This window comes from Gallinula chloropus (assembly GCF_964237585.1).
Source record: "Gallinula chloropus genome assembly, chromosome: 4".
In the NCBI taxonomy this organism is placed as follows: domain Eukaryota; kingdom Metazoa; phylum Chordata; class Aves; order Gruiformes; family Rallidae; genus Gallinula; species Gallinula chloropus.
This window is the reverse complement of record NC_140088.1, coordinates 33,273,222-33,299,441: the sequence shown is the minus strand read 5'-3', so window position 1 is coordinate 33,299,441 and position 26,220 is coordinate 33,273,222. Positions and strand designations below refer to the sequence as shown.

Genomic DNA, 26,220 nt, shown 5'->3' with positions numbered 1-26,220 from the left:
ACTACGGCATCTCTAGGACTAACATGTCCATCAAATCCAAGGGAACAGTGGCCAAAAGATGTAACCAGCTGGGAGGTGAACTGACATTAGATGAGGCAAGTACAAGTGACCTTGGTTGATGCATCCCAGCACTGGCAGATACCTCCTGTCAGCACTGATCTGCACCTGTGCCAGCATCACATCCGTTTGGCCATACCCTCTGTAGCAGTAGCTCCAAACAGAGCAGAAGGGATATTCTCTTACAAGGTGATGTAGTGATTTTTTTTTTTTTTAAATAAGAAAAATGTACTGCTGCCGTATTGAGACAAGCATTGTTGTTCTCCAGGTGAGCTGCATCATACAAGGACATCAGGGATGGGGATTTCATTTGTCCCAAGAACAAAATGGGCCAGAAGGACAAAAGAAGAGGTTCTGCGGTTTGGGGAAGATTGCTGTCTGTGTGCTGCTTTCTCAAGCAAATATGCTTCTCCTAAAAAACCCAGGACTGTAAATAGGCATTTTTTATTGCGTATTCCTGCTCCAAAGAGAACTGACTGACAAAGATGCAGATGCCCCCATTGTGCTATGGAAAGGGGTGACAGCAGCAGCAGCACATGAGGTGCAACTGTCCTGTGTTGCATCACCTGTACTTCCCTTCCAACAAAGCTTGCTAGATTTGTTTCTTCTATCTCTTTTGCACTTGTCCCTCCATTCTGCTTTACAGCCATAGCAACATGTGCACGCCTTACTTGCGTTCGAGTAGGAGCGTGACATAGAACCAGGAGTGAAATGGCCTCACTGGTCTGTTGTTACATGGATGTTAATAACGAAGTTGGCAGCATTGTTTCTGTAATGCTGCACATCCTTTATATTGTCTTTAAATAACAGATTCCCAAGACTGGAGTCCAAATATAGTGAGAGTTCGGTGAAGGACCATGCTGGGGTTAGAGCAGAAATGAGTCTCCCAGCAGAGTGGTCTTTAGTTAAAGGTCAGAAAAAATTGTAATTGGAAACCTTATTAGGATAATTTTAAATCCTCAGTGTAGGTGCCAGTTGCTAGACTATTTAGCGCAGTAAGTACCTACTCTCTTATTTAGAGTCTGAGCACTTTTAAAGGCTATTATAACCAACGCAACGCAGTAGGAGAAGATAGTTTGGTTTACGTACATGAACTGCTGCTTTAACTTGGAAATTCCAGTACTTTATAGACTTAAGCTAGACCAGATTGTTTGCTCGAGGTCTTTTTTTAATAAAGGGGAGGAGGGGATAGTGTAAGGAAAGGATTATTTTAGCAAGGGGAAACACTTTCAGAGTTTGGATGCATGGAATGCCATTCTAAAAGTGCAAAACTGCACTCCTGGCAGGATAAACTCCCTCCTTTTAACCCATCCCTTTGCATATCACCTGAGAGATTACTCCCATTAAATAAATCAGACACTTTTGGAGTCCCTGCGCTGGCATTCTTTACTGTGATACAAAGGGAGATTATTCAGATTCAGAAGAAGATAAAAAGGAGCTTTATTTCACCTTGTGCCAGCACAGAAGAGCAACACCTGTACAGGGAACTCAGGTTTCTGCTGGCTGGTACCACAACAGACAAATAACTTTATTTTCTGAACATTTTAGCTCAGTTTTCCTGCACCCATTTTACTCTGGCTCTCTGCCTGGCCCTACTGGAAGTGCCTCCACACACCATCACACCCTTCTGCAGTGGCAAGGCAGCGTTGGCCCCACAGCGGTGGGCAGCAAACCCCCATGTGCAAGTCCCAGGGGTTACTGGCAGCCCTGGCCCCATGGCTCCTGCCCCTTCCCACTGCTGCACGAGGCTTCACCCAGCTGGTAGAGGCAGAAAGGAGGCATTTAGATGAGAAGCCTTGTGGATCCATGCCAGATCCTCCTCCTCATCTCCTAAAATCCCTGTGTGAGCAAACTGGCAACGATAGCACTGATGAGATCAGCAGTGTCTGCTACAAGCCAACATGGCTGAGGGCTCCAGCAGCAGGGAAGCCCTTGCTGCCCGCACAGCTCTCCTTGGGCACTGGGAATTATTGGGAATGCCACTCCTGGCATCCCTCTCAAGTTACTTCCTACAGACCCACAGCAACAGGCAGGGTGGCTACAATCCCATGTGGAATCAACACCACAGCACCAGCCTGATCCACAGAGACAAAGCAGCAGCACAAGTAGCTACCTTACACCTAGAAAAAATACATATATGCATTTGTGACTTCAGGACAGGTCCCCAGAAGAACCAAGCAAGTTGCAGGCAGGTTTTAGAAACTCACCACTGCACAGCAAGGGTCAACGTAGCAAAGAATAGCTTACCTCCAAGTGCTTCCTGCCACCATCTAAGAGGATGGGATTAAAAAGACTTGATTTCCAGAAGCACCTCAAATTCCACAGTTGAATTCAAATCTTGCCTGGAAAAGCAAGACCATCTCCAGGCCACCTTCTCCCACAAGCATCAAAAAAACCTATTAGTTGAAGTCTGTCAATTCACATCAACACCACATTCTTTCACTACCCAAAATGGTAGCAAGTGGTTAAAAAAAAAATTAAAAATCACTAGCCAAAAAAATCTTTTTCCTCTTCTAAAACACACCCCTACAAAACCTCCCCCACTTCAAAATCCCTTCATAAGGTGAAGGCTTGGTGCTCTCTATATTTACTCCATACAAGTGCATCCCCTCCTTTTTCATTTTAATTGCTCTGCCAGAAGGTGTCTTCTAAATGAGATCTTAATTAGGAGAAGTAGCCTGTGGAAGCAGTGTATTGGATCCACCTGGGACAAATTGAAATAAATGTCATCCCCCCTCCTTGCACTTCAACATGGCCTTGATGCTCTCTTCAGAAACCTTATTTTACTGCTCGCTATTGTTTTCTGGCTGAGTAATTTAAAAGCCTATAGCCACATGCCTTTATTTCTGCTCTGAGTTATGGAAGTAATGGAAATCTCTTTATTTTCTCCTACAGAGCTAGGATTCAGTAGAGTGTAAGGATAGACAAATAGCTCCTGCATCATCCTCTGTAGATCAAATACCCGTTTTGAGGGTGCCCGTTCCCTTCCCTACACCTATGCCATATATTTAACATCTATTTAATACTATAGGGCAATCTCACCCATCTCTGTCTTACCTAGGGCAGGAGGCAGGGTCTGAGCAGAGCCACAGCCAGGAGCAGGCACATGGCTGGTAACAGCGTGGCCCTGTTCTTCCATGCACCAAAGGTTTTAGGATCTGGTACTGCTTCCGTTGGCTTATTTTAAGACAACAATAAAGCAAGCAATGTGCATGCATGTGTGTTTAATATAAATGACAGTCTGCAGAAGCACCATTTCCTTGGTTCTCGTGGAGACGCTGCTGGCACTGGGCTCTTGGGAAATTCACAGCAATGGAATTTTTTAAAGAGTTTGGGTTTGTGCTTCTCCCTGCCCTCCCCACCCCATGCCCCCCGCCCCACTCCCCCTGAAGTTATATGAAAGTTTTCTATTCATCATGAAGATTTATTGATTGTTCTAGGGCTATGGGATAATTAAATATACAAAAGCTTGGCAGTTGTAGTAGAAAATACTCTTTTAGAAATACTAACAGTATGTTAAATCCAAGGAATTCCACTCCTAGTACTCCGTGGGGTCATAAATAAGTTCAGGGCAGGGGATATAAATATACATGACACCATCTAAAAATCAGGAACATGACTGGACTGTAGCTATTGAGTTTATGTCTCATTTATCCTTTAGTTACTAAGGTTAGTAACCCCTCCCCCTCCCTTCCATTATGCTCATTATTTTACGGCTGAATAAAATCATATATACATGTCATCCATGGGTTTTTAGTCTCGTGAGGACTTATGTGCTAGAATTAAAGGGAAATACATCACTCTTGAAAGTATCCCAACTTTTATGGAAAGTAAATTCTTGCCACCCCTCCCCTTCCAATGCTAACTGTCCGGCTATGAAACAGGGGGCTATCTGCCCTCCAAGTGAGATTTTTATTGCTAAAATAAAGTAAAAATTGTTTTAAAACAAAGAACACACATCTTTATAGTAAAACTCAAGTTTGTTTTACAATTAGAGAAAAGAGTCACATGGTCCCCCAAAAAACCCCAAGTTTTATATATATATTTTGAAAATATATTTAAAAACATAAAAAACTCTATAGTTAAACATATATTATGTTAATCAGTACACTTAAATATAGCTTAATTATATTTACAATATGACGCAGTTGCTTTTAAATTTTAATGCCAATTTCAGTTTCTTTCCCAAAAAACATAAAATTATATAAATATACAATAAATATTTATGTTACACAAGGTGAATAATAGAGAACAAGGCCACAGACATTAACTTACAGTTGCAAGAGTCTTTACTTTAACACAGCACTAGGCCTGCTGACATGCATGATATACCTTTGTCACAGACAGACCACAGCAAGAGTTTTATTAAGTGACGTGAAAGAAAACCAACCGCCTCCCCCTCCCCATCTCTTTTTAACTAAAACTGCCGAGCCTGCGACCATGGATGCTTCAGGTCAGGCAGGTGAGAGCCACGGGGCTGCTGTTTAATTGCCTGTTTTGCCTTCTACCCGTAGGCGCAGGGCTGGCATGTGAAGATGTAGTTAAGGGACACAGACCTTCCATAGGTTCCTGGCTCTGTCCCCGAGCCCCCTCATCCGCAGAGACTGCCCTTGCCCTGTTAGCTCTGCACCACCTTGCCCAGGCCAGGTGGGGATGGCTGACCTGAGGGTACTGCCATAATTAACAGGGGGAAGCGAGGAACTCTATTTCAAGCGTGATTTATACATTAACACTTCTCTTTTGGAAATTCAATTTATTTGAACTGGAAAATATTTTATTCCTGCATCTGAATTAGATTACTGTCATGTCCTAGCTATCATTTCTTTTTCCAGTCTAGCTGAGCGATCTGTCTGTTGTTCACCCCTTAACATCATCCTTTCCTCTCCCTAAGCAACCAGCCCTGGTTTTGGAAGGAGCTGCCATTACACCATCTCTCTGCTGCAGTTCAGGAACATTGCTGAGCACAGCTCCTGAGCCACAGCAGGGTTGTTCAATTAAGGAATTATAATACACATACAGGCACTGGCTACAGTGTAATGACATTCTCCATTATACCAACATTGGATTTGCATGAAGAACGTGAAGTTTTAAGACAATTCAGTAAGTTTAGGTATAAGGTTTTCTTCCCCTTTCTGATTTCTATGTGGGAGCCTGAAAACCTGAAATTCATTGGGAAGGTTAAAATTTGAAGTTCAGGTGGGTCACTTCTCATTTATGGTGGAGGATGGATAGGGCCACTGCCAAAGGTTTTCACTGTGCAGTTGGGCTGGCTCTCCTCTGACAGTCAGTTAGGAACAAGGAAGCCCTCCTACCCTAGGTAGGAGAAAGCACTGATTTTGAAGGTGGCTGTTAGCGTCCACCCTCAGTTTCTACCAATAATGACAAACTCAGTGTTAAATATACTCTTCAAACAGATCTGCTGTGGCGGCAACAGATTTCCAATAAGCATTGCCCAGTCCAGGTTTTTAGTTAACTTGAAGAGCAAGGCAGACTAATTCAGATTCTGCAGCATTCAGAAGTCTACTTTGCAGTGTTCTCCTCTTTGTTCAGCTACTTTCATCATCTACAGGAACTACAAATATAGCATCTGCCTTTGGTGAGCTCACTAATGAGCTATTCCTGCGCCTCTGCCCACTGCAGCCAGTGCAAATGCTATACACAGCTCCTCAGTGCACAACCTGTTTTTTCAGAAATACTTCTCAGGAGAGTTAGAGGGGTAGCGCAGGCTAAATAAGTCTGTCCCAGCCTAAGGAACATTAAAGCCAACTCCTCCAGCACTTGTTCTTCACTTACTTCAAGAGCGTACCAGTGGTACAGTAAGTGAAATATTTTAAAGATCACAACCAACATCCTTCCAGAGGGAGGAAAGGAGAAAAAACCCAACCCAACACAAACAAACATGGTATAAGCAAATGCAGGTCTCAAAAGACAGCAAATTAAAAAAAGAAAGAGAAAATAACCCAAAATAGCATGTTGCCTTACAGTTAACTAAGTGCTGTCTCTAAGCCTGAAGTTCAATGTGAAGTGGAACATCACCATTCTTTTCAGTTGCCTCTTTTTTTTATTTTTTTGTGTCAGTAGTTGGATTGCTATTTGCAAACACCTTCACAACATACAAAAAACAAATTTGTTTTTTAATCCAGAATAAAGTCAAGATTTTTTTTTTCATTTTCAATCTGATGGGAGTTCAAAAGTAAAAGAGAAACAGTAAAACTATGACAACAGCACCTTGACATTGTTTTTAATTCCAACGCTATCAGAATTTAAAAGCAGTAAACAGATATAATACTAACAGGAATAAAGATACTTACTGTCTAAAACGTAAACGGAATGTTTTGGTTCAATTTATTTTTCTGAAAGAGGACAGTTTATCATCAATTCACAATTGAAGCAGCATGCAATTTTATTCTTTTTTTTTTTAAACGTTTTATATTTTCAATTCTTGGCAACGGCGACAAACCACAATGTTAGAGGAATGTAATGCAGAATTTTGTTTGCTTGTTTTTCTCTTTTTTTTTCCTTTTTTTTTTTTAACTTGTGCGCAAATGACTTTTGTTCCCCTTCAGGTCATGGATATGTTCAATAAATAGATTGTGGAACCACTGTACTGTATAAACTTCAGTTATACATGCAGTCCATAAAATTATTTTTACTGAATAATTTACCCTGTTATGTATATATACAAATAGATAATTTTTGTCTCAATATAATCTATACAACACAAATCCACTATCTTCCCCTTTTAATGGTTAATGTACATACACAGGAAGTGTCTATCCTTATAAAGCGCCAGCCAACTCTTTTTTTATTATCCATGGTGAGAGCTCGCACGTAAGACTGGGTAGTTCGGCACTGGGAGTTCCAGTGCCTCTTGTCTATGCCCCTGCAGCCCTCCTTGGTATACCCCTTGGGGTTGCATTTGGTCTCATAGAAGTATTGCTTCAGTTGGCCTTTGGGTACCGGGACTTTTTCCAGGACTGTGACAGTTGCCCCAGACATGTCCACTGCAGTCTTTTTCTCTGCTGCTGTCACCCACTCGCTTGTGCTGTCACATACGCTCAGTTCCCCGCGGCGAGCTGGGTCAGAGTGGCGCCGGACCCTCATGGACATGTTTGCAGCATCCAAGTAGTTTTTGTACTCCTCGAGCAGAAAGAGCAGTGGGGGTTCCAAAGGCACTTGACTGCTTAGCATGACTCGGGATGTGTATAAGTCTGCATCCTTGTTTTCCTCGCTCGGCTGGATGTCCTGGTCCTCATCTAGGAGCTCCTCTATGACATGTTCAAAAGTGTCTGCCAGTGATGTCAGTCCTCTTGAACCAGCATTGGGCCCATTTAGGCTCTCAAGAGTCCCGTGGGTCCGAAGACCTGGGTAAGCCAAGCTGCCTTGTCCTCTTACACTAGCTTCTTTCATCGGGGCAGCTTTCATGCAACTGAAGTACGAGATAACCATAGTAAGGAAAAGGATGGTCATCACTCTTCTCACTTGGTGGAACTGTTAAGGACAAGAAAAAAAAGGATTTAACTTACAAGGGATGGAGTAATCAAAATTCACCCCAGTTGTCATGAAACATTAGGCATTTTCTGCAGATCCAGTGCATGCAGCCACAACTCATTACCAGTGATAACCCACACTCTTGTACAAGGGTGTTCTGTGATTTAGAGTTTCAGATAGAGCATATGCCAAAGCTTAGGCAACATTGATAAAAGCATGTCAGAGTTCTTGCATGCCAAAGTCTTCCTGTAGTGTTAAATAAGGTCCATATAGTATTTAATCTATTTGCTGATTTCAAGTAACAGCAAAAGTGGAACTGCTGTTTAGCAGTGCAACATTCTGCAGTAAAAGGCAGCTCCACAAGTGTGAAAGGCAAGACTTCCATTTCAAGTACAAATCAAAGACTTGATTTTTAGGATCTCTCTATGCCAAAAATACTTCATTGTTTTCTCTCTCACACACACACACAAAAAAAAAAAGAACCATACCAGGGTAAATTGCATTTTGTATTTCGAAAGCAACCTTCAGAACACAGGAAGAGGCCATACAATTCTGAGGTCTCAGCAGGTCAATTCCTCAGTTACATATGCATAAATATAGAACAAGAAAATGGTCCGGGACCGCATGCTCGGTACCCTACTAAATTTGAGCTGGACAGATGCTGGCATCACATGAATGCCATGGAAGGGACCTACTGGATTACAAAGCTGGTAAGAGCTATACTGAAATGACAGTACAGAACCACTATAACATCCTGGAGCTCCATACCACCTGTTCCCAAGCAGACCAAGCATCTATCCAAACCCAGGTAAAGCTCAGAGTCCGGCATGAAAACCAGAAGCACAATCAGCCCTGCTGCCATACTGCAACACAGAGCTGTTTGCCCATTTCCCTCACGGCCTGCCTCCAGTTCTGGCACATGCTTTGAGGCTTATAGGTATGTTTGGCTCTGTCCTCATTTAGCACGGAGGGTTAGCACCAGGAGAGAGTGCCAGTAAGAAATCCCCTCACCAGCCTTGGAATCAGTAAGACTCACTCCTGTCAGCAGCTCCATCAACCTGGGCTTGTGTAACTGCTCCTTCCTAAGCACTTTGCTAAGCCTCTGTAGATTCTATGTTTCTCAGCAGAGAAGTTGTTTCCTCCTCAAGCGCAGAGTACACGCTTTAGGTACTATTACAACAAGAACCTCCCACCCCCCCTCCAAACCCCACAGTGACAGTGAACTACGCTTTCTGTCTGATCCCAAGTGCTACCACAATATCCATCATGTCCAGTTGTTATTTCTCCTCCTTCCGATCCCTGCTCTCACCAGTTCTGCTTGCTAGAAAGCAGTGGCGTTGTTCACATTTTTGAAGCAGCAGCTAATGCTTGTTTCAGAGCTTTTGAAGTTCATTCAGAAGTACCTCATACTTGGCAGCGCTCAGCGGAGTAAATGCTATTTCTGTTTGCCAACAGGGTGCTATGTAAAAAGCCTTACTTCATCTCCTGCAAATGTGCTGTGGGAAACTAGTACTCTTAAGACTCGAATATGGAAAGACGATCTATCATAAACCATGCAAAGAAAACGAAATACACACTAGAAAGGCAGTGCCCAAAATGTAGGACTCAAAGTTTACTTAACAAAGTCAGGGGTAGGAAGTATTTGGGTTTGTGTCCATGCCCCCCTCACCCTCAGCCCCCTACTAAACAAGATTTTGGCTAGAAATCCTCTCTACCCCAGCACAACTCTTCCTTCATCCTTCCCTCTCTCTTCCTGTTTAAAAGTGTTATTGTGGCATAGATTTATTAGGATTAAACAAAGCTGACATCTGTGACTCACAGGAACACAGTGTTTGCTCTAACCATGCAGAACATTAATATTTTGCAGATTTTTTCACCATACGATTTTAAAAACATTCAACAGGGAGTAATATCAGGTTTCTTCCTCGAAGGGGAGGAGAAACACTACAGAGACGATTTACAACACAAGGAAGGTGGTTATCAGTCTTCCTTTATCAAACAAACAGAGGCAAGACAAGAGGGAGAAGGGGTGGCTCTGCTAGCATACAAATTCAGTCAGTGGAACAGACAAATAATACTCAAATGCTCCTTCTTCTGAGAATTGTTTTATATAAAAATTAAGAGGAAAAACCTCCCCACACCCCCACATCACACTTTGTGACCACCAGAGCAGTGAACAGAACACAGATCTTCTGGCTCCTAATCAAGTTCCTGTTATTTTTATTAGAGCAGTGCCCAAAGGTCCCAGCCAATATCTTGACTCTGGAGGACAGAGTCTGTCTGGGCACGTAGTACCCCAAGGGGCCTCCCAGTGTAAGAGAGAACACAACACAAAAGGCACCAAGACAAGCACAAAGTGAAGACAAGCTTGCACCCATCAGCTAAATACACCAGTTGGCAGTTGAAGATTTGGTTTTCAAGTTAGTTAGGTAGGTGAACAAAAAACAGAAGGATCCCTGGACTGGGCCACATCCTTCACTACTGTCATTCGGCTGTTCCCTTCTCATGGTATCAATGAGCTTGGAGGGATGTGGAATGAACAGAATAGTGGCTCTACAACTTTGTCTGCATTGACATTTTTCCTATGAGGAAGACAACAGAGGTGTAGAGAAACCTCACCAAATGACTTGAGGAGGCCCTCAGCATCCTCTGCTCACGGCTCGCTGGTCACCACGTCTCTGAGTACTTTATACCTCGCGTTAAATTAATTCTTCCTCAATCAATTTTGCCTTCCATTTAGCAAGGAAACTGCTGTCAAGTTTGATGAATTTACATCCCATCCAATGACAGACAACCACCTTTATTATCTAGGGTAGCAAGGAAATATGTGACTAGGCTCCAAAGCCCAGTAACTTTAAGACAGCTGTTATCCACATAACATACCAATAATACACAAGAAGATGTGTCCCCCTAAAAGCCACCCCTCTTCCTCCCATTTATAACAGTGGAAGAGTATATCAAAGTAAGCTTTAGCAGCACAGACACATGGAATATTGTTAGCAAGCAAACACAGATCAAACGTCTACTACTTTGTAAATAAATCCCAGACTAAGCCAAACTGCACATGCAGGATGTCGAAAGATTATTCTATCTTGACAGCGACTTGAGCAATACACACAGTCCTTGTCTTTGGCAGCAAAACGATATCAACTGATATAATACCAGGAAGCAATATTTTTAACACCTAAGAAATCTCTTCATTTTAGAGGCCACAGCAATTTCTAGTAGCAGCTGCTCAAAATCTACTGGTTCGATATGCTATAGCACAGTAAAATTTAAATCTCACTTCAGGGGTAGAAGCACATAACATTTCAGCTACTGTTGAACTGACTCATGAATACACAGCTCATCTTTTATTTAAAGAGGCAGGACTAATATCCCAATGCAGCACCAAAAAGGTCATCTGAAACACTTTGGATGGCAGCTTCCAGTCCTTCCCCTCTACTCCCCAACTATCATACCTTCTTTATGCTGCAGAGATTAAAGATACCACCAGTCCTGTTACAATAAATGTCTTGTAAACCCTAAACACAGATTACGTACACCAAATTACAAGACAGTCACTGTGTCACCCCGGATGGAAGCGGAACCAGGGTAGGAACATGGGAAAACACTGTATTTTCCTGCTTTCCCAACGTGCTCCTACTGAGTAAGGTCCTGTCCCTTTCCATGCTGGGCACATCCACTGCTGTGAGGCCCTGCAGGGAGATGCCTAGCATTTCTGTGTAAACCTATGCCTGATGCTACCCTGGCCAAAAGGCAACTATCTCCCTCAGAGGCTCATCAGTGCTGAACATTTCTTAACTGGAGCTGATCCTGGCTGATACCGCACATTCTGAGGGCATCAATACAACTGAATGCCAGACAAAACAGGGCAGCCATGGCAACTTTTAGTCAGAAAGGCAGTTAGAAAAATACAAAACAGTATCACCAATGATACAGCCTCTGTTGTATCATGCATCCATCCCATCCCCTCTCAGATGTAGGTGGTCTCTACTCCCCACCTTCTAGGGACACCACTTCCCGTTCAGCTATGTCACGGGTCACAAAAGATCAAAGACTTCTGTAGGAGAGGGAACCTTGGTTCAATTGCTGTCCCATAGACTGTTTTATACACCTGCTAACTGGTATAAACTAAGCATAAACTATTTAAAAATAGATGCATGCTAGCCTCATGGAGGCCTAGCTTTATTTAAGCTACTCCATCAGGCCACGAGACATCTCTCATAAGTAACACTGGAGACTGGTTTCCTGAACAGCAACCATTCTCATGGCTGCAAGAGCATCCTTCCTTCTGTCATGCAGCATAGCAAAGCTGAAGCAATGAAAAGAGGTCACCCACCATGGACCAGATCTCAGGAAGATGTGACCTAGTTTGTACTTCAATAAAGTCCATACAATTACAGCTAGAATAAGGGCACATAATTGTGGTAGTCGTCTCCACTAATGGGAAGGATGCTCGTTAAATGAAGGTCATGTCAATTATCTACAGCTAGTTTACATATGCAGTCAATTACCTAGATGTACTATTTATTTCAGTATTTGTATTTAATGAGGATTCACCACTTAATTGTTTTATTTCATTAACTCCAGTTATTTTGAGCAGAAATCTAGCAGCTTAACAGGTTGTATTTCCAGCAGAGAGACCCGAGGAACAGCTGTGAACATGTACTTACTTTTCCGCATCCTGGTATGTGCTATGAAAGTTGAAATAACTTTCTGTAGTGAATAGATTCATAATGCTTTCATCTCCAGAAAGGAGTGTGCGGTGGAAGATAAAATTAGCAGCAAGAAGACATTCATTTTCTGCCTTGCCATTTTCTAAGACCTTTATACAAAAGTTGGATTTACTAAATACTACTGAATGGCACAGGCATGAGTTCCTGCTCTACGCATCATTACCAGAGTGTGTGAACAGATACCAAAATGGGATGCATGTCAGCACATGATTTGCAAAGACTAAATGTACTGAGAACAAATAGTATTAACCTTTAACACATGCATAACTGGATGTCTGACGCACTCTGGTTATCCTTGCGGCTATTTATGCAGCAAACTATATAATTACTTTTCATTACTGAAAATAAAGTGCCCTCCCCCAATCCATAGACATACACACCCACATCCAATTTGTATTCTTGTAAGTTGGTTCTTCACATCAGGAAGAAACATCCCGTTTTATTTTTATTCTCTCACGTTGGTTTTCCCCGAGGTAATAATATCTGCTTAACTGTAATGTCAGAGATGGCAGAGACTAAGAACCATTTTGAAGACTAAGATGAATAGCAAGCAAATTTACAAGCAGTTTGTAAACCACAACTTTTAACATGAGAAATCTGCTTTTATCTTATGTTGCTAAATATTACTGATGGTACAGCTTCTGAGAGCGCAAGGAGACTCCAGCAACATCTGCATTGGCTCTGAAGAAGTCTGCATCTGTTCAAAGCACTACAAAGGAGGCTTGGGAGGTTCCAAGGTTTTATTGGACACTTCCCCCCAACACATACCAAAAAAATAAGTGAATCACAACTTCTCCTGTCTACCAGAGGTGAGGAAAGAGCCCGGAAAAAATAATGGTAAAATAATAATGCTATGCATTTGCACTCCAGGTCTTTGACAGAGTTATGTCTCAGAGTTTCCTACCAACTGTCATCATACTTCTCTAGATGCTCAAGCAAACATGGAAAGGACATACTGGCTTCAGGTCTGAATTCAGCTGCTTTAACAGGCACAGACCAGCCAGCCGCCTCATTACAAGCATGCTTATACTTAAATTGGCCAAGTGAAGGACTACGAGGAGATCCCAACAGGATTTCTGTCGGATGGATCTCAGACCCATTCTGCCCATACCAGGAAACAGGCAGGATGAGTTTTGGCAGGATGCACAAGTGAAGGAATAGCAGGCCAGACTCACAGATGGCACCAGAGCTTTCAGAGACAACACCCATGGAAGAGAACAGATGTGTGCTATTTTTACTTCTACAATAGGAACTGATTGTTGAGCCAGTGACACACGTACTGCCTTTCCAGCTGTTTGTGCAGCAGCCCGCTCATGGTACACTTACAGTGCATGGGGTTTGGGATCCCTCATGTAAACAAAGAAACTCAGCTCCAAAATAGTACTTGTGTGCACGCTACTACATATATTAAATGCAATGTTGCTTACCAAAACATTTTTTTTGCCAAAATTTCACATTGAGAGGAAGTCTCCCTCAAATAAAAGCACTACCAGCAGGCTTATTTTTGTCTCATCAGGAATAACACAGGTATAGTAACATGCCATGCTCCCATTGCCATGCCAGAAACACTGTGCAGTAGGGACATGACTTCCAAGCCTAAAACTTAAACATTAGCAGATTCCAACTTCGAAATTGACTTCATGCTTAGAAAACCTCACTAATCTATTTTAGAGTATTTGTAAAGATGCATGCACGCCATTACTGTGTTCATTCAGAAGGAAAGTTATGCAATCTTTGTGAAAGGAAAGCTCACCTATAGAATAGGCTACCTAACACCCCCCTCCCCTCTCCCCCAACACAAGCAAAATAACCACAAAACCATTCCATGAAATAATTACACCCTGCCAAGATACTATCTGGATCCTCCACGGGAGCAGATAATTACAGTTCTCTGAAATCACTTGCTTCGATAGCCATTAGGGCTTTACATAATGCTAATTCAACCTATGCACAGAAGAACATTAGGGCAGAACCTCAGACCTTTGAGCAGCGTCTGTGGTTTGTCTTCCATTTCGCTAGGGCTCTTTGGTATGAAATACTGTGCTGGATCATCACAGGACTAAGCTGTTCTGCCAAGTACACACATGAAGCTCCCACTGAAGTCAAGGATAATTGGCACCCGAGAGCAGGAACAGAATGGAGCGCGTTGCATGCAAGCTAGCGTGAGTTGGATCCCTTGTACTGTGACATGTGTCCAGCAGCCTTGCAACAACCCAGAAGCTGCTGTACCAGTTGAGCTTGGATCTTACGAGTGCCTATAAACTATTGAACAGCATGTAAAACATCCCACGCAGCCATTGGTTCTGCTGCACGTGGCAAGCTTCCTAGGACCTATAGAACATTACGCACTCAACAGGAACCTAAGTGAAGCTCAGCCAAGGAAAATCAACGGTTAAAAAGCATAAGCATCAGATGGGACAGTCACCCATGGTTGGGGCAGCCAGTGCTTTCTCTAGAGCAAGGGAAGAGAGCAAGGGCTATGCCCACGTGTTTCAAGACTCTTACCTTTGCTGAGATCTTGACTTTGCATGGCATTGAAGACAATACCTTGCTGTTAGCCACAGTCAGTCCTTGAAGCTACCTTAATCTACATTAATGGAACAATGAGGAATTTGTATTGTGCAAGGATATATTCATTAGGAGTCTAACCTCATGGGCAGCCAGCCCTGCTCATGTCCTCCTATGACAACAGCTTTATCTTCAGAGATAACACTGTTAGAAAGTTATGTTAACATATTAACATAACCATATTGAAAACACTCCAGCAACAAGTGCTCTTTCACCACTGATGTTTTACTACAACAATGCAGCACACCACAGATTTCAATGCACTATAGCTCTCAGCTTTTTTCCCCCCCCTACACCTTCTAAGTGATTTCATGTTGAAAAGAGACTTGCAATTCCTATGCCTGGTTCTCTATCCCTATCTATCTTGAAAATTTTGGGGCCAATGTCAACTGGATTCCAGAGGGATGCAAGTTTCACAGACAACGTTATTTCCACAGTCATGTGTTGCAAGTGGCTGAGACCCACCCAAATAAACTCACCCCCTCCTCCATCCTTAGTCAGGCAGACACCGGTGGGGCGTATGGGCTTACCCACCTACAACACGGAATACTGCTGCTTTCATTTCATAAGATCCATAGACAAAGAGGGTTTGGAATTACTAGCGGGGTGAGGAGGTGCACCTGGCAAAGAGGAAGTGTCTGAAAGCAAGCTTCAGTAGCTGTACTGCTCCAGGTACAAAGATTTAATGGCACATAAAGAAAGAGAAAAACATGCAGCTTTGCAGGAAAAAAATAATTTATCAGGTTCCTGCCTTCTATTTGTATAATGGTGCAATTTATTTCACAGAGGAGTATTACACTAAAATTCATGTGAATTACATGTTATTGGGTCCTCCCCTCCCCAGTTAAGAACACAGTTTACCTGGCTCACGACCTCCCATACTTGCCACCAGATGTAATACTAGATTGTGTCATCACGGGAAATTAGTTCTACAAAAAACTGGTGAGGTTCATTGAAGCAGTATGTTCTAGTTGATCTGATTCTGGTGGATGCAGCCACCGCCTGGTATAAATCCATAGTGCTCTGTTCACAGATTTATACTGCCTATAAAGGTGGTCCAGTATTTACCTGATCATAAAATGAGATGGGGCCAATACCTAAAATATAGCTAATCACTGTATCAGAACAAAATGTGACACATTTCAGCTAAACAGCTTCTTTGCACTCCAAACTGAGGGATAGATGCATATTTGGTAATAATTACACTTTAAAGAAGACAAAAAAAAAAGCTTTTTAGGTGTGCAGACTAGCTCCTCCCTTCCCCCACTGATACAAGCACATAAATAGCCCAGACATGCCTATAAACCAAAGTATGCAAAATCCAGCCCAACACCACCTAACTTTCCTTTGCTCTGCACTTGGGTGTCCTGTTTCATGCACAGCCCCCCCCACTGAAGAAAGTGGCTTTGCTGCCAGCACGCTGTTCTCACTGTAAGAGCCCTTACGCTCCCAAGGGTCAGTTTGTATATGGGATTTCAGTCATTAAATAAACACTTCTTGAGAAAAGCTTCAATACCTGTCCCTTTGCATAAGCAGATTTTACTGCCCTGCAAGGAAGAGGAGGCTCTCTTCAGATAGCTGGGGGCGCGGGGAGGAAAGAGAAAGTTAAAGTGAGACACATTAAATTACCCAATTAGTCTGTTGAAGACAGCTAACTGTTCTCCCTCTCCGAAGTCCCTGCACAACATGACAGATTATCCAGAAGCCACCATCCTATTCAAAATCAAAAGCAGAGCTGCCTTATCAGAGATAATTAGTGGCTCTAGAGAGGAAAAAGCCACTTAGAAGTTGCAAAAGCAGAGAGACCCGGTACTTGCGCTGCTGCGACTCTGTACTTGTACATCATTTCTTGAAGAACACACACTATCAAAACTTCCAAAGTGCTTTGCAAACACTGAATCTCAACATCCTTAGGGGAGGAGGAGCCACAACAGAAATCCTTTTTTCCTTCTGGGTAGGCTAAAGCCCATAAAGATGTTTAAACAACTTACCCTGGCTTGCACAGCAAGTCGCTGCTGAGCCAGGGGAGCCCCCACTCCCGATCCCTGACTCCAGCCACTACACAGAGCTGCCTGAACCATCTATCACTCACATATTTTGCAAGTCTCTCTATGGTAACTTAGATGTCTAACCCAGAAAGAGGCAAGGCAGCTGATTAAAACCTTAGGGGTATTATTTTGAATACATATGCTAGCTCACTTCCATCTGTGTCATTAATTAGTTCCTGACTGTAGGTTAAATGTAGGGCATGTTGTCACGAGCCCAAGGTGGGGTGGCAGGACCTCCTGCTATTGCCATATGTTTTTTTGTTTCTTCCTTCATTCTTCAGCTTTTAGCCTCATGCTTCTAATTTGTGGGCTCAACCATTATATAACAAAGAACAACAAGAAAAGCAAAATTAGTGTTAAAACAGAAACATTCTCCACCATTAAAACCTCTAAGAGTTTTGATTTGAAATGCCATGTGTCTCATCCAGAGGCTGCTTTTACCCACAGCAAATTTGCTATGAGATCCAGGAAAGACCTATTCCCATGGAGAACTACTGCTGCACAAGTAGGTATTTACCAGCCCTATAAACACAAGCCAGGCAGCTTGCCAGGGACCAAAGGTCAGCCTTAATATGTACAAAATGGAGAAGTGCAAGGCTATGTCTGCTCGTCATACGGATGCTCAGCCCTTACAGGGGATGAAGCCAGGGTAGAAGCACCACCTCCAACAAAGCTATGAAAGGAAAAAAGGTGACTGACTTCTGGTCATGCATCTCCACAGATACACCTTTTTGTTAAAAATACATACAGCTCAGGACCATCCTTGACAAAACTACAGATCATGCTTTTGAAGTATGCCTGAGCATGACTAATTACAAGATATGCAAAGTAGCAGCAGCTCCCCTGCACTCATTTTATTGTGAGTACAACTTGAATGCTAACAGATCTGGTGGTCCTTTGCAACTGAAAGACTTGCTCCAAAGCATTTAATTTAGAGTAAACATGGAAGTTACTGTATTTTCTAGCTCTCATTGCATAGCTGTCCTTCCATTAGCTAGAGGCACGGGAAATTATTTCTGGCACTTCCAAGCATAATATTCTGTATTTTTTGTAACAATTACAGGAATCAGAGCAAAGGAAAAATATCTGCATTGAACAGAACTGATTAAGAACCAGGTGACATGACTTCATGCCTGAGGATTATGGAATTCAAGAGGTCTCATCTAGGTTTGTCAAACTGGGAGGTAGAGTTCTTTGAAGGCTTAGACCTCAGTGCAGTTTTTTAGATCTTATTTCTGTTGGGGTTATTTGTTAGGTGTTTTGTTCGGGTTTTTTTTTTTTTTTTTTTAAAGGGATGCACATGGAATTTACTCATTTATCCTTCTGCAACATCCTCGTTAATAATCATTACCATTCCTCCTATTTCTGCAGTTACAATGGCAGGAAAGTTTTGCAATGGGGATGGCAGATATGAATCGTTAGTGCAAGACAGAGAAAAGGACTTAGAATAAATCTTGCAAGGAAGGCAGCTTTGCTCTTTAAATTCAGGCGCCAATCTTTAGTTATGAAGAAGAAAGCTATTTTCAGACATTCTGTTGCTAGTCACCACACAAATTTTTTATTTCTGTGTGAAGATGTAAAGAAGCACCTGCCTGCTTATCTTCTCTTCGCACTGTCTCACTGGCAGCAGTTTGCCCAAGCCACACCAGTGAGTACCCTGCGTTGTAAGGGGGTATGAAACACCCTTCTTTGCCTCCCACAAAATAAAAACAATCCTGGCATTAGCTGCCAACAAGAAAAAAAAATAATCCTGCCATTGCCATAAACTGTAATGTTTATAGCTGGAAAAGCAAAAATGGAGAACTTCAGATGTGTTTATTTCTACTTTTGGTTCAACCCATTATAAAGATAAAGGGCAGTCATGACGTTCAGCAGCAAATTCATACTTCACCACAGTTTCCTGGCATGGGTTCTGGCTAAGTTTCCCTTGCCAGCTTGAACTTGTTAGTGGCTTTGCTTCCCCCTTCCACTCACACTGGCTTTCAGTACAAATTCTATCAAATAGCATTTCTCTCTTGGCATTTATGGCTCCGTCAAACTGGATTATCAACTCAAAAGGAATGTAAATAGCAAGTGAAGATCCAAGTCTTAATGTAGGCAGCCAGCAGGCACAATTATCTAGAAATACCACAAAACAAATCCTGTCGCTCATCCCAAGTGTCCATACACTTCTGTAGTACAGTGACAGCTATGACTAAGGGGAGGTTGGTTTACTTACTAATCCAGCCCTTGAATAAAGTTTAGATTTAATTTCTTTTCATCTCTGTATACTAAGTACTGAACACTCACCAAGAGCACCATGGCCAGTGTAAAGAAGGGTAAACTAAACCATACGGATACTAAATGTTGCCCCGACCTTAGAAAGCATAACGAACTATGGAATCCAGAGATCATAACCTTTAATTCCTTGATCTAGACAACACTGAATTTCTCCAGGAGCTGTTACATCTAAAGCAAGCAGTGCTTTGATCACATTAGATAAGGTGCAACATGCACTAGAACTGGCACAACATTAAGCTTAATACCCTTTTATAAAGTACATATTATACCTCCCCCCACAAAAAAAAAAACAACTTACTTCTGTTCTTATTGTTACAGTCTTAACTGCAGTAACACGCTCCAAGTCTCTTACTGCTGTGTTGAAGAGCATACAACAGGGTTTTGTTCAAGACTTCACCTAGCTTCATCTTATTCCAGACTCTTCTGGCTATACATGCTACATGCACGCAAGGGACCACAGGCCTACCTGTAGCCCAGTGTGCGTACTGGAAAGGCTGAGGCTGGACATGGAATTCCAGGTAAGCCAAGGGCAATTTTCCAAACAATAGTTTAGTAGAGAAGCTCTCATATACCCTGATAGGGTAAAAACAGCCTGCAGTTGTGTCCTGACTTGAACAGCAAATACACCTGTATTGCAGCTCCTCAGTTTTCCCCAGAAGTTATGCATTGAAAGTACTTCTCTTGATATACATTACACAGAGATTTAAAGGGTTTTACGAAGTTATTGAAACCATAACCTGGAAAGATACATGCAATTAATCAGTGGCTTGTATTTTAAATGTTCTGCAAGATGGAAGCTCTCACCTCCCACTGAGGTTTAGTTGTCTTGGGTTTCTTACTCCACTGGGCATTTGATAGCCATAAGCTAGCAGTTATTTTAAAAGCCTGCAAAATGTAATGTGTCTAACCATCAAACAGAAATAATTGCACATGAGATTGAGTTCAGTGCGTAAGAACAGTACATTGTTTCTCCACATATGCAGTACCCCACACATTAGATAGGCAATGGTGCTTATTCTTCTCGCCCAAATGCAGAGAATGAACCTGCTATAGTCAAAGATTTATGTACAAAACAAAAATCAGAAGCTGTGAGCTCAAAACAAAATAGGAAATTATATCCCAAGTACCAAGGTATATTCCATGTTGATAGATTTGAGGTAGCAACAAATACACACATACCCAGTTTAACTTTGATACTGATTTTTGAAAGTGGGAAAATCCTTGATCTAGTGAAGTCAATCGAAAAGTCTTCTGAGAGTTGATACATTAAGGAAACCTGATTTTTTTTTCTATTACACAAAATATCTACAGCAGCCCACCCCCTACCAATCAGACTTCGGTGCCAGCGTGGGTACACAACCTCCCCCATCCCAACTCACATCTTTAAGGACCTATTTCTACACTGCACGTTTTAGGTTCAAGCTTTGGACACACTGTCAAGTCTCCCCAACAGCTGCAACAAGCCAGCATAAGTTTGACTTGCAAATAGTTCTTTAGGTGTAGTCAAAGGCACAGCTGGCAAATGATTTACTCAAAGTGACCCTTCTTGTTCACCTGTTTGAGCTGCACAGGGAAGACTGCAAAAAGATTAGTACCTGCATCACCAGAACAGGATTTGCAGGCACCACCTCAGTTACAGGGTTTACTGAAGTCGGCACGCATACACCAACCTTACTGCTGCGGAGTAAGAATGACTGGGATTAGCAGCCTCACTCATTTTAATTGTCCAGGCTCATTTGCAAGAGCCAGCCATAGCAGTGTGTTTGTCTACTGCATCTCTAGGTGGCGGTAGCTGCTCAGATTTTGAGATACCATGAGATGCTTATCTCAAATTTAGCAACCAGTATTCCTCCCATCCTCCTAGAATTGCCTTTCCTAATTTGAAATGTGACCCCCCTCCCCCATTTGTTCATAATTTATAGTACTCTGAAGCTGAGTCACAAGGATTTCTGCATTTTCCTAACCAAGTACACAAGAAAAGAAATGAACTGCCAAAGTATTGAGGTAATTTATAGCGTAAAGCATTGAGAGCTTCTAGTCGATCAAAGGACTCAGAGAAACAAACATAAGAACAATCATGCCTTCTGTTCTGTACAAATGCCACGGCCAGAAATAACTGTCCTAATTAACTGGTTTCAAAAAAAAAGACTTCTCTGAAAGATACAATATTCTTACCAAGGAAAGTATACAGCCCTATGGCAGCTGTCACCAGGGCATGAAAATTCACTATACGAAGTTTCCTTTTGCTTCCTCCGGTTGTCCGTGGTACTCATCTTCAGACAGCTGTAGCCATTTGTGATGCCTAAATTATGCTGTAATGGGACATTCTGCTACCACTAGTATCAGTGTTACGAATGGATTACAATCACATCAAATCAGCATCATCCCAGCCAGCCCTCTGTTCACAATTTATAAAGGGTAGAAATTGTGCCCGAGATGAGACTGGCTTTTTTGGCAAGATTGGTGCCTACTCAGTCAAGTCCACAGCATCTTCAGAATTTCAGACTGTTCCATGCTGATTGTTACTTTTGGGTGTAGCAGTTGAACTCCATCAGTCTATAGGTCCTGAATGTTAAAAAGGAGAAAAATACGAGCCTGACCCTACAGATCAGCTACACTGTATGCATATGACTTACTATCAAAGCTAAGACTGAATGAGGAAGGGAAACAATAAGATGTGTAAGCTGACCACCAGTAGCCACAGCCTGCCAGCCCCATCCCAGCTCGTACATCAGGCAGCTCACTCAGCACACACCTGTACTGCTTTCTGCTGGTGTCCCAGGGAACACGAGAGTTGTCAGCACATCACCTTCCTAGCTGAAACCAAAGACAGCAGGTTACTGAGCTACCACTTCATTTCAGTGATACACAAAAATAGCTTTGCTTCAGTGCTTTTTAAACCTTCCTTTTAAAGGGTGTTCACAGCTAAGCATTACCAAGAATGCCAGTGTATGAACTGATCTAAGAAATGATTGAGAGTTTCCTAATTAAGCAGCGTTTTCGCTATTTAGGAGGAACCAAGTGCTCACAACATATGCTTGAAAACAGGTCAAGACAAGTTAGCAATTAACCTATTAAAAGCGTATATCCTCTTCTAGTGGAGCCTCCACCAATTCACACGATGCCTAACGTGAGACTGCTAGCGTAGGCACAGGGCACATTCTTAGAACAACATTTCAGCCTTTTATACAAGCCAGGAAAGCAAATATGGGAAATACTTTTCTTGTAACAGGACCACACTTATTACACAATTCACTTAGTAGAGTGAGTTGTTTCTCCATGCAGGCTTACCCATAGCAGGGATGAGAGGGTCTCATATTCATAAGCTTCTCGTGACCTCCTTTTAAACCTACACAAAACTATTATCTGAGGAAGACGGCCAGCTTCTTGTGTTTTCCTCACTGTAACAGCAGAGTAACAGTTGCAGAAAGTGCTACAGGTAATACAAGGACTTTTAACTGTAGCTACTTTCAGCTCAGCTTTATCACTACACTTAAAGCTGAAATCCTTATTTTCCACTATATTATTTCCCATTTGAATGAGACCTTAAAATCCTTTGCATCTGTGCATGATGTTTCATAGTATTCCAGCATACTGTAGTACTCCCATAGCACTACACTACAACGTAATGCCTTCATGTTTAAAAACGCACTGCTTGAAATGAAACTTTCTTTTCAGTTTAGCCTTACTCCCTCCAAGATCAAAGTCCTTGCCCATTTTCCTCCACTGTTATATCTGGATTATTCAGATAAAGTGTTATTGATCCTTCTGACCCGGTTTACCCTGATTTCACAGCCATAACACAACAGGATCTACCCTGCAGCTCCGGAAAGCAGAAAGCACCGGCGATGTGAACAGAAGGCGCACTACTTACAAATGGGTTTTCCCAGCTGAGGTTCAGTGAAGCTGAACATTAAGTGGTAGTACTACAGCAGAAAATTGTTGTGAGTTACAGAGCCCTGTAGAAAGGCTCCCGTATCCAGTAATAGCTGAAACGCCTACCAGCTCCTTCAGTGTATTTTAGAGAAGAAACACAGCCATTGCTTTGCCCCGAGACCCAGGTGAGAGAGAGCATTCCATCCTTCTGCTCCTGGAGCGGGCAGAATGTCGCAGTTCACATCACCCCGGGTTTGTTTACACAGCCAGTGTCCTGCCGCTCCTCACGCAGGAAACCATCGCAGCCCCCTGACAGCTGCTACCTCCTCTCACATGCCACACCATGGCATTCACAGGCCAGGTAGAGCCAAAAGCATCCCCTCTGTTTACGTTCTTCCATACCTAGACTAACTCTTTGCCATCGCAGGGGTTGAGTTTTCACCCAAGCACTCGCAGAGGCAGCACTCCTGCTCCGCAAGCGGCGTCATCTGTTTGCATCACGGTGCTACCTGACACAGACGAGTGGGATGATAGGACAACTTTCTTGCTTGGGACCAATGGCCACATGCAAACAGAGCAACCCCTTCACTTCTGCAAGCCAACAGCCACCGAGACGCGAGAACTGCTCCCGTCTGCGAGCGGGCAGCTTATTGCCCAGCCCATTGCTCCGACCTACAGACGGACCGAGGAAATTCATTTTATGTACTTAGCACACCATGAATTAAAGATTACAGAAATACGTTTTTCCTCAGCAAGTATCGCCAGGATAGATTATTTGCGCTCCGTGTTACTAGAAACATAAATAAGTAATGACTATTGATCTCGCAATAGGCATAACCTCGGAGCAGCAAACTACAATAAACTGAAAAGTACATATTTTAACTGCAGCGTGCAAGCCAGGACACCAACAGCACCTCTTAAAAACACACAAGCGAAGCCACCATGGATGACAGTTGTAACACTTTATGTTTCCGATCCCACGAAAGAAAGGGAATGAAATTCAGCGGGGCAGTGCGGAGCTCCCGCAGCATTCCCCACACCGCTGCCAGCCAAACACCCATCCAACGCCAGCTCCCTCCTGGCTGGAGGAAGAGCGTCTTCCGCGCTGTACAACATCAAGCCCCGCGCGTTCTGAGGGGCAGAGGACCCGACCGCCCCTCCTCTCCTGACCTCTCCTCTCCCCGGGCATCGACGAGCGCGGACGCACGACCCAGCCCCGCTCACGCCGCCGAGCTCCCTCCCGGCCGCACCCGGCGGGGTCCCCACGCCCGGCGGCCGGCAGAAGGCGGGAGAGGCGGAGGACAAAGCCCCCATGGACCCGGAATCCCGGTGAGGGTGCCCGGCGTGCTTCGCATTCCAGCGACGGCCGCGCTTCAACAAGTGCATCGCTCCCCTCCCTGACGGCACCTCGCCCGCCAGCGCCGGGGCGGCGCCCGGCAGGCCCCGTCCCTCCCCGCCCGCCGCTCCCCTGGCGGCCGCCGCCGCCGCCGCCCGCAACCCCCGCGCCAGGACCACCGCCCGCCCCTGCCCCGGGGGCGCTGCCGCTAAGGGAACCAACGGCCCGGCGGCGCCGCCACCTCCCCGCCGCGCGCCCGCCGCCAGGGGGCGCCGTCCGCCGCCCAACGCCCGCCGCCCGCCGCGCCCCGCGCAGGGCGCCGCCACGCGGGCAGCGTGCCCCGCGCCCGGCCCCGCCTCGCCCCGCGCCACCGCCGTCGGGGAAACGCCGCCGGCGCCCGACGCCCGCCCGGCCCCGCGCTTCCCCTCACGCCGACGGCGGAGCGCTCCTGCTGCCGCCTCCGCCCCGACAAAAAGCCCCGCAGGGCCGCCCGCCCCGCCGGGCATCGGTCGGGCCGACAGGTGCGGGAACAAAGGGGCGCGGGGCTGCCCCAGGCCTCCCCGCCCCGCCGCCGTCCTTCCCGCATGCCTCGCACCGGCCCGCGCCCGCCTGGCCCCGCGCCCGCACGAACCCCCCGCTCCTCCCCCCACCCCGCTCTTCAAGTTTCCCGGCGGGGCGCCGCGTACCTCGTCGTCCACACAAAGCCTGTCCGGGTCCCCTCCGGGAAGTCACATCCTCTCCCGGGCGCCCAGTCCCACCGGCCGCCTCCCGCCGCCCCGGCAACACAGGCGGCGGCTCAAGTGTCTCATCAAAGCTTTATGAGGGGCGGGAGGGCAGCGGAGCCGGATCCCCCACCCCCGCCGCCCAACGGGAGCCTCCCGGCCCCGCTGCCTCCCCGCGGAGCAGCTTCACCCCCCACCCGGACGCCTCCGGCCAGCGGCTGCGGCGGCCGCAGGCACCGCGCTGCCCCGCTTAAAGCCTCCGCACCGCCTCCCCGGCCCCGCCGCCGCCGCCCCCGCCCCGCCCGCCCGGCCCGGCCCGGCCCCCGCTCCCCTGGCGCCCCCCGAGCGGCGGGCAGGGCGCGGAGGGGCCGGGCCGGGCGGGGAGCGGCGGGGGGTGGAGGGAGCTGGTGGTGGGTTGTGGGGGGGTCGGTCCGCCCGCGGCGGGATATTGGTTTACTCCGCCGGGTATTAAGCAAGCCCGATCCATTTAAATATCGCTCCCGCGCTGACCTCTCCGTAGTTTGCCTATTAAGAATGCAATCAAGATAATAACAGACATTGCTTATTAATGAGCGCCCCAGGTAACGTTACACCGGTGACTTTCTGGAGGCGCGCAGCGGGCGCGGGTGCTCAATCCAGGCGGTCCGGAGGCGGCTCTGCCCGGCCGGGGACCGGGAAGGGGACTGGGACCCGCAGCCGGAGCCCTCCGTAGCACCCGCGCCCGCCGGCGAAGTCAGGGGCGGCGGCGGTGCCCGCGGGATCCCGGGCGAACCGCCCCGCTTGGCTCTGCCCAGCTACCCGCCCGGTGGTTTTCTGTCCCCCCGTCAAAAATCTGTCTTGCCGTTTCCCCCTTTTGCCTGTGCAGCAAATACGGTAAATTATTGATAGTGGAAATTGCATGGTGGAGGCAATAATGGCATCCCCTGATTGAGTGGCTCCATTTGATCTTGGTAAAGACAGAGAGATGGCACGCTCCCTGGCCAGGCCGGCTGTGGCGAGCCGGGAGCGCACGCATGTGCCGGTGGGGCACGGCGGCAAGTGCCTCATGGCTCGTCCCATGGTGACGGGAGAGGCACCCACTTCATCCCCAGCCTGGCACGGGC

General features: G+C 45.2%; 1 protein-coding gene across 1 annotated transcript; it reads right to left on the bottom strand.

Annotated features, from left to right (window-relative positions):
* Positions 1-6,786: 6,786 nt before the first annotated feature.
* Positions 6,787-25,204, bottom strand: BDNF (brain derived neurotrophic factor; the record flags this gene model as incomplete). Its single annotated transcript, XM_084262709.1, has 2 exons — positions 25,082-25,204; positions 6,787-7,548 (listed from the first exon to the last, which is right to left on the bottom strand). The coding sequence occupies exon 2, from the start codon at positions 7,525-7,527 to the stop codon at positions 6,787-6,789; it is 741 nt and encodes a 246-aa protein (XP_084118835.1). The 5' UTR covers positions 7,528-7,548; positions 25,082-25,204.
* Between the last annotated feature and the right edge of the window lie 1,016 nt (positions 25,205-26,220).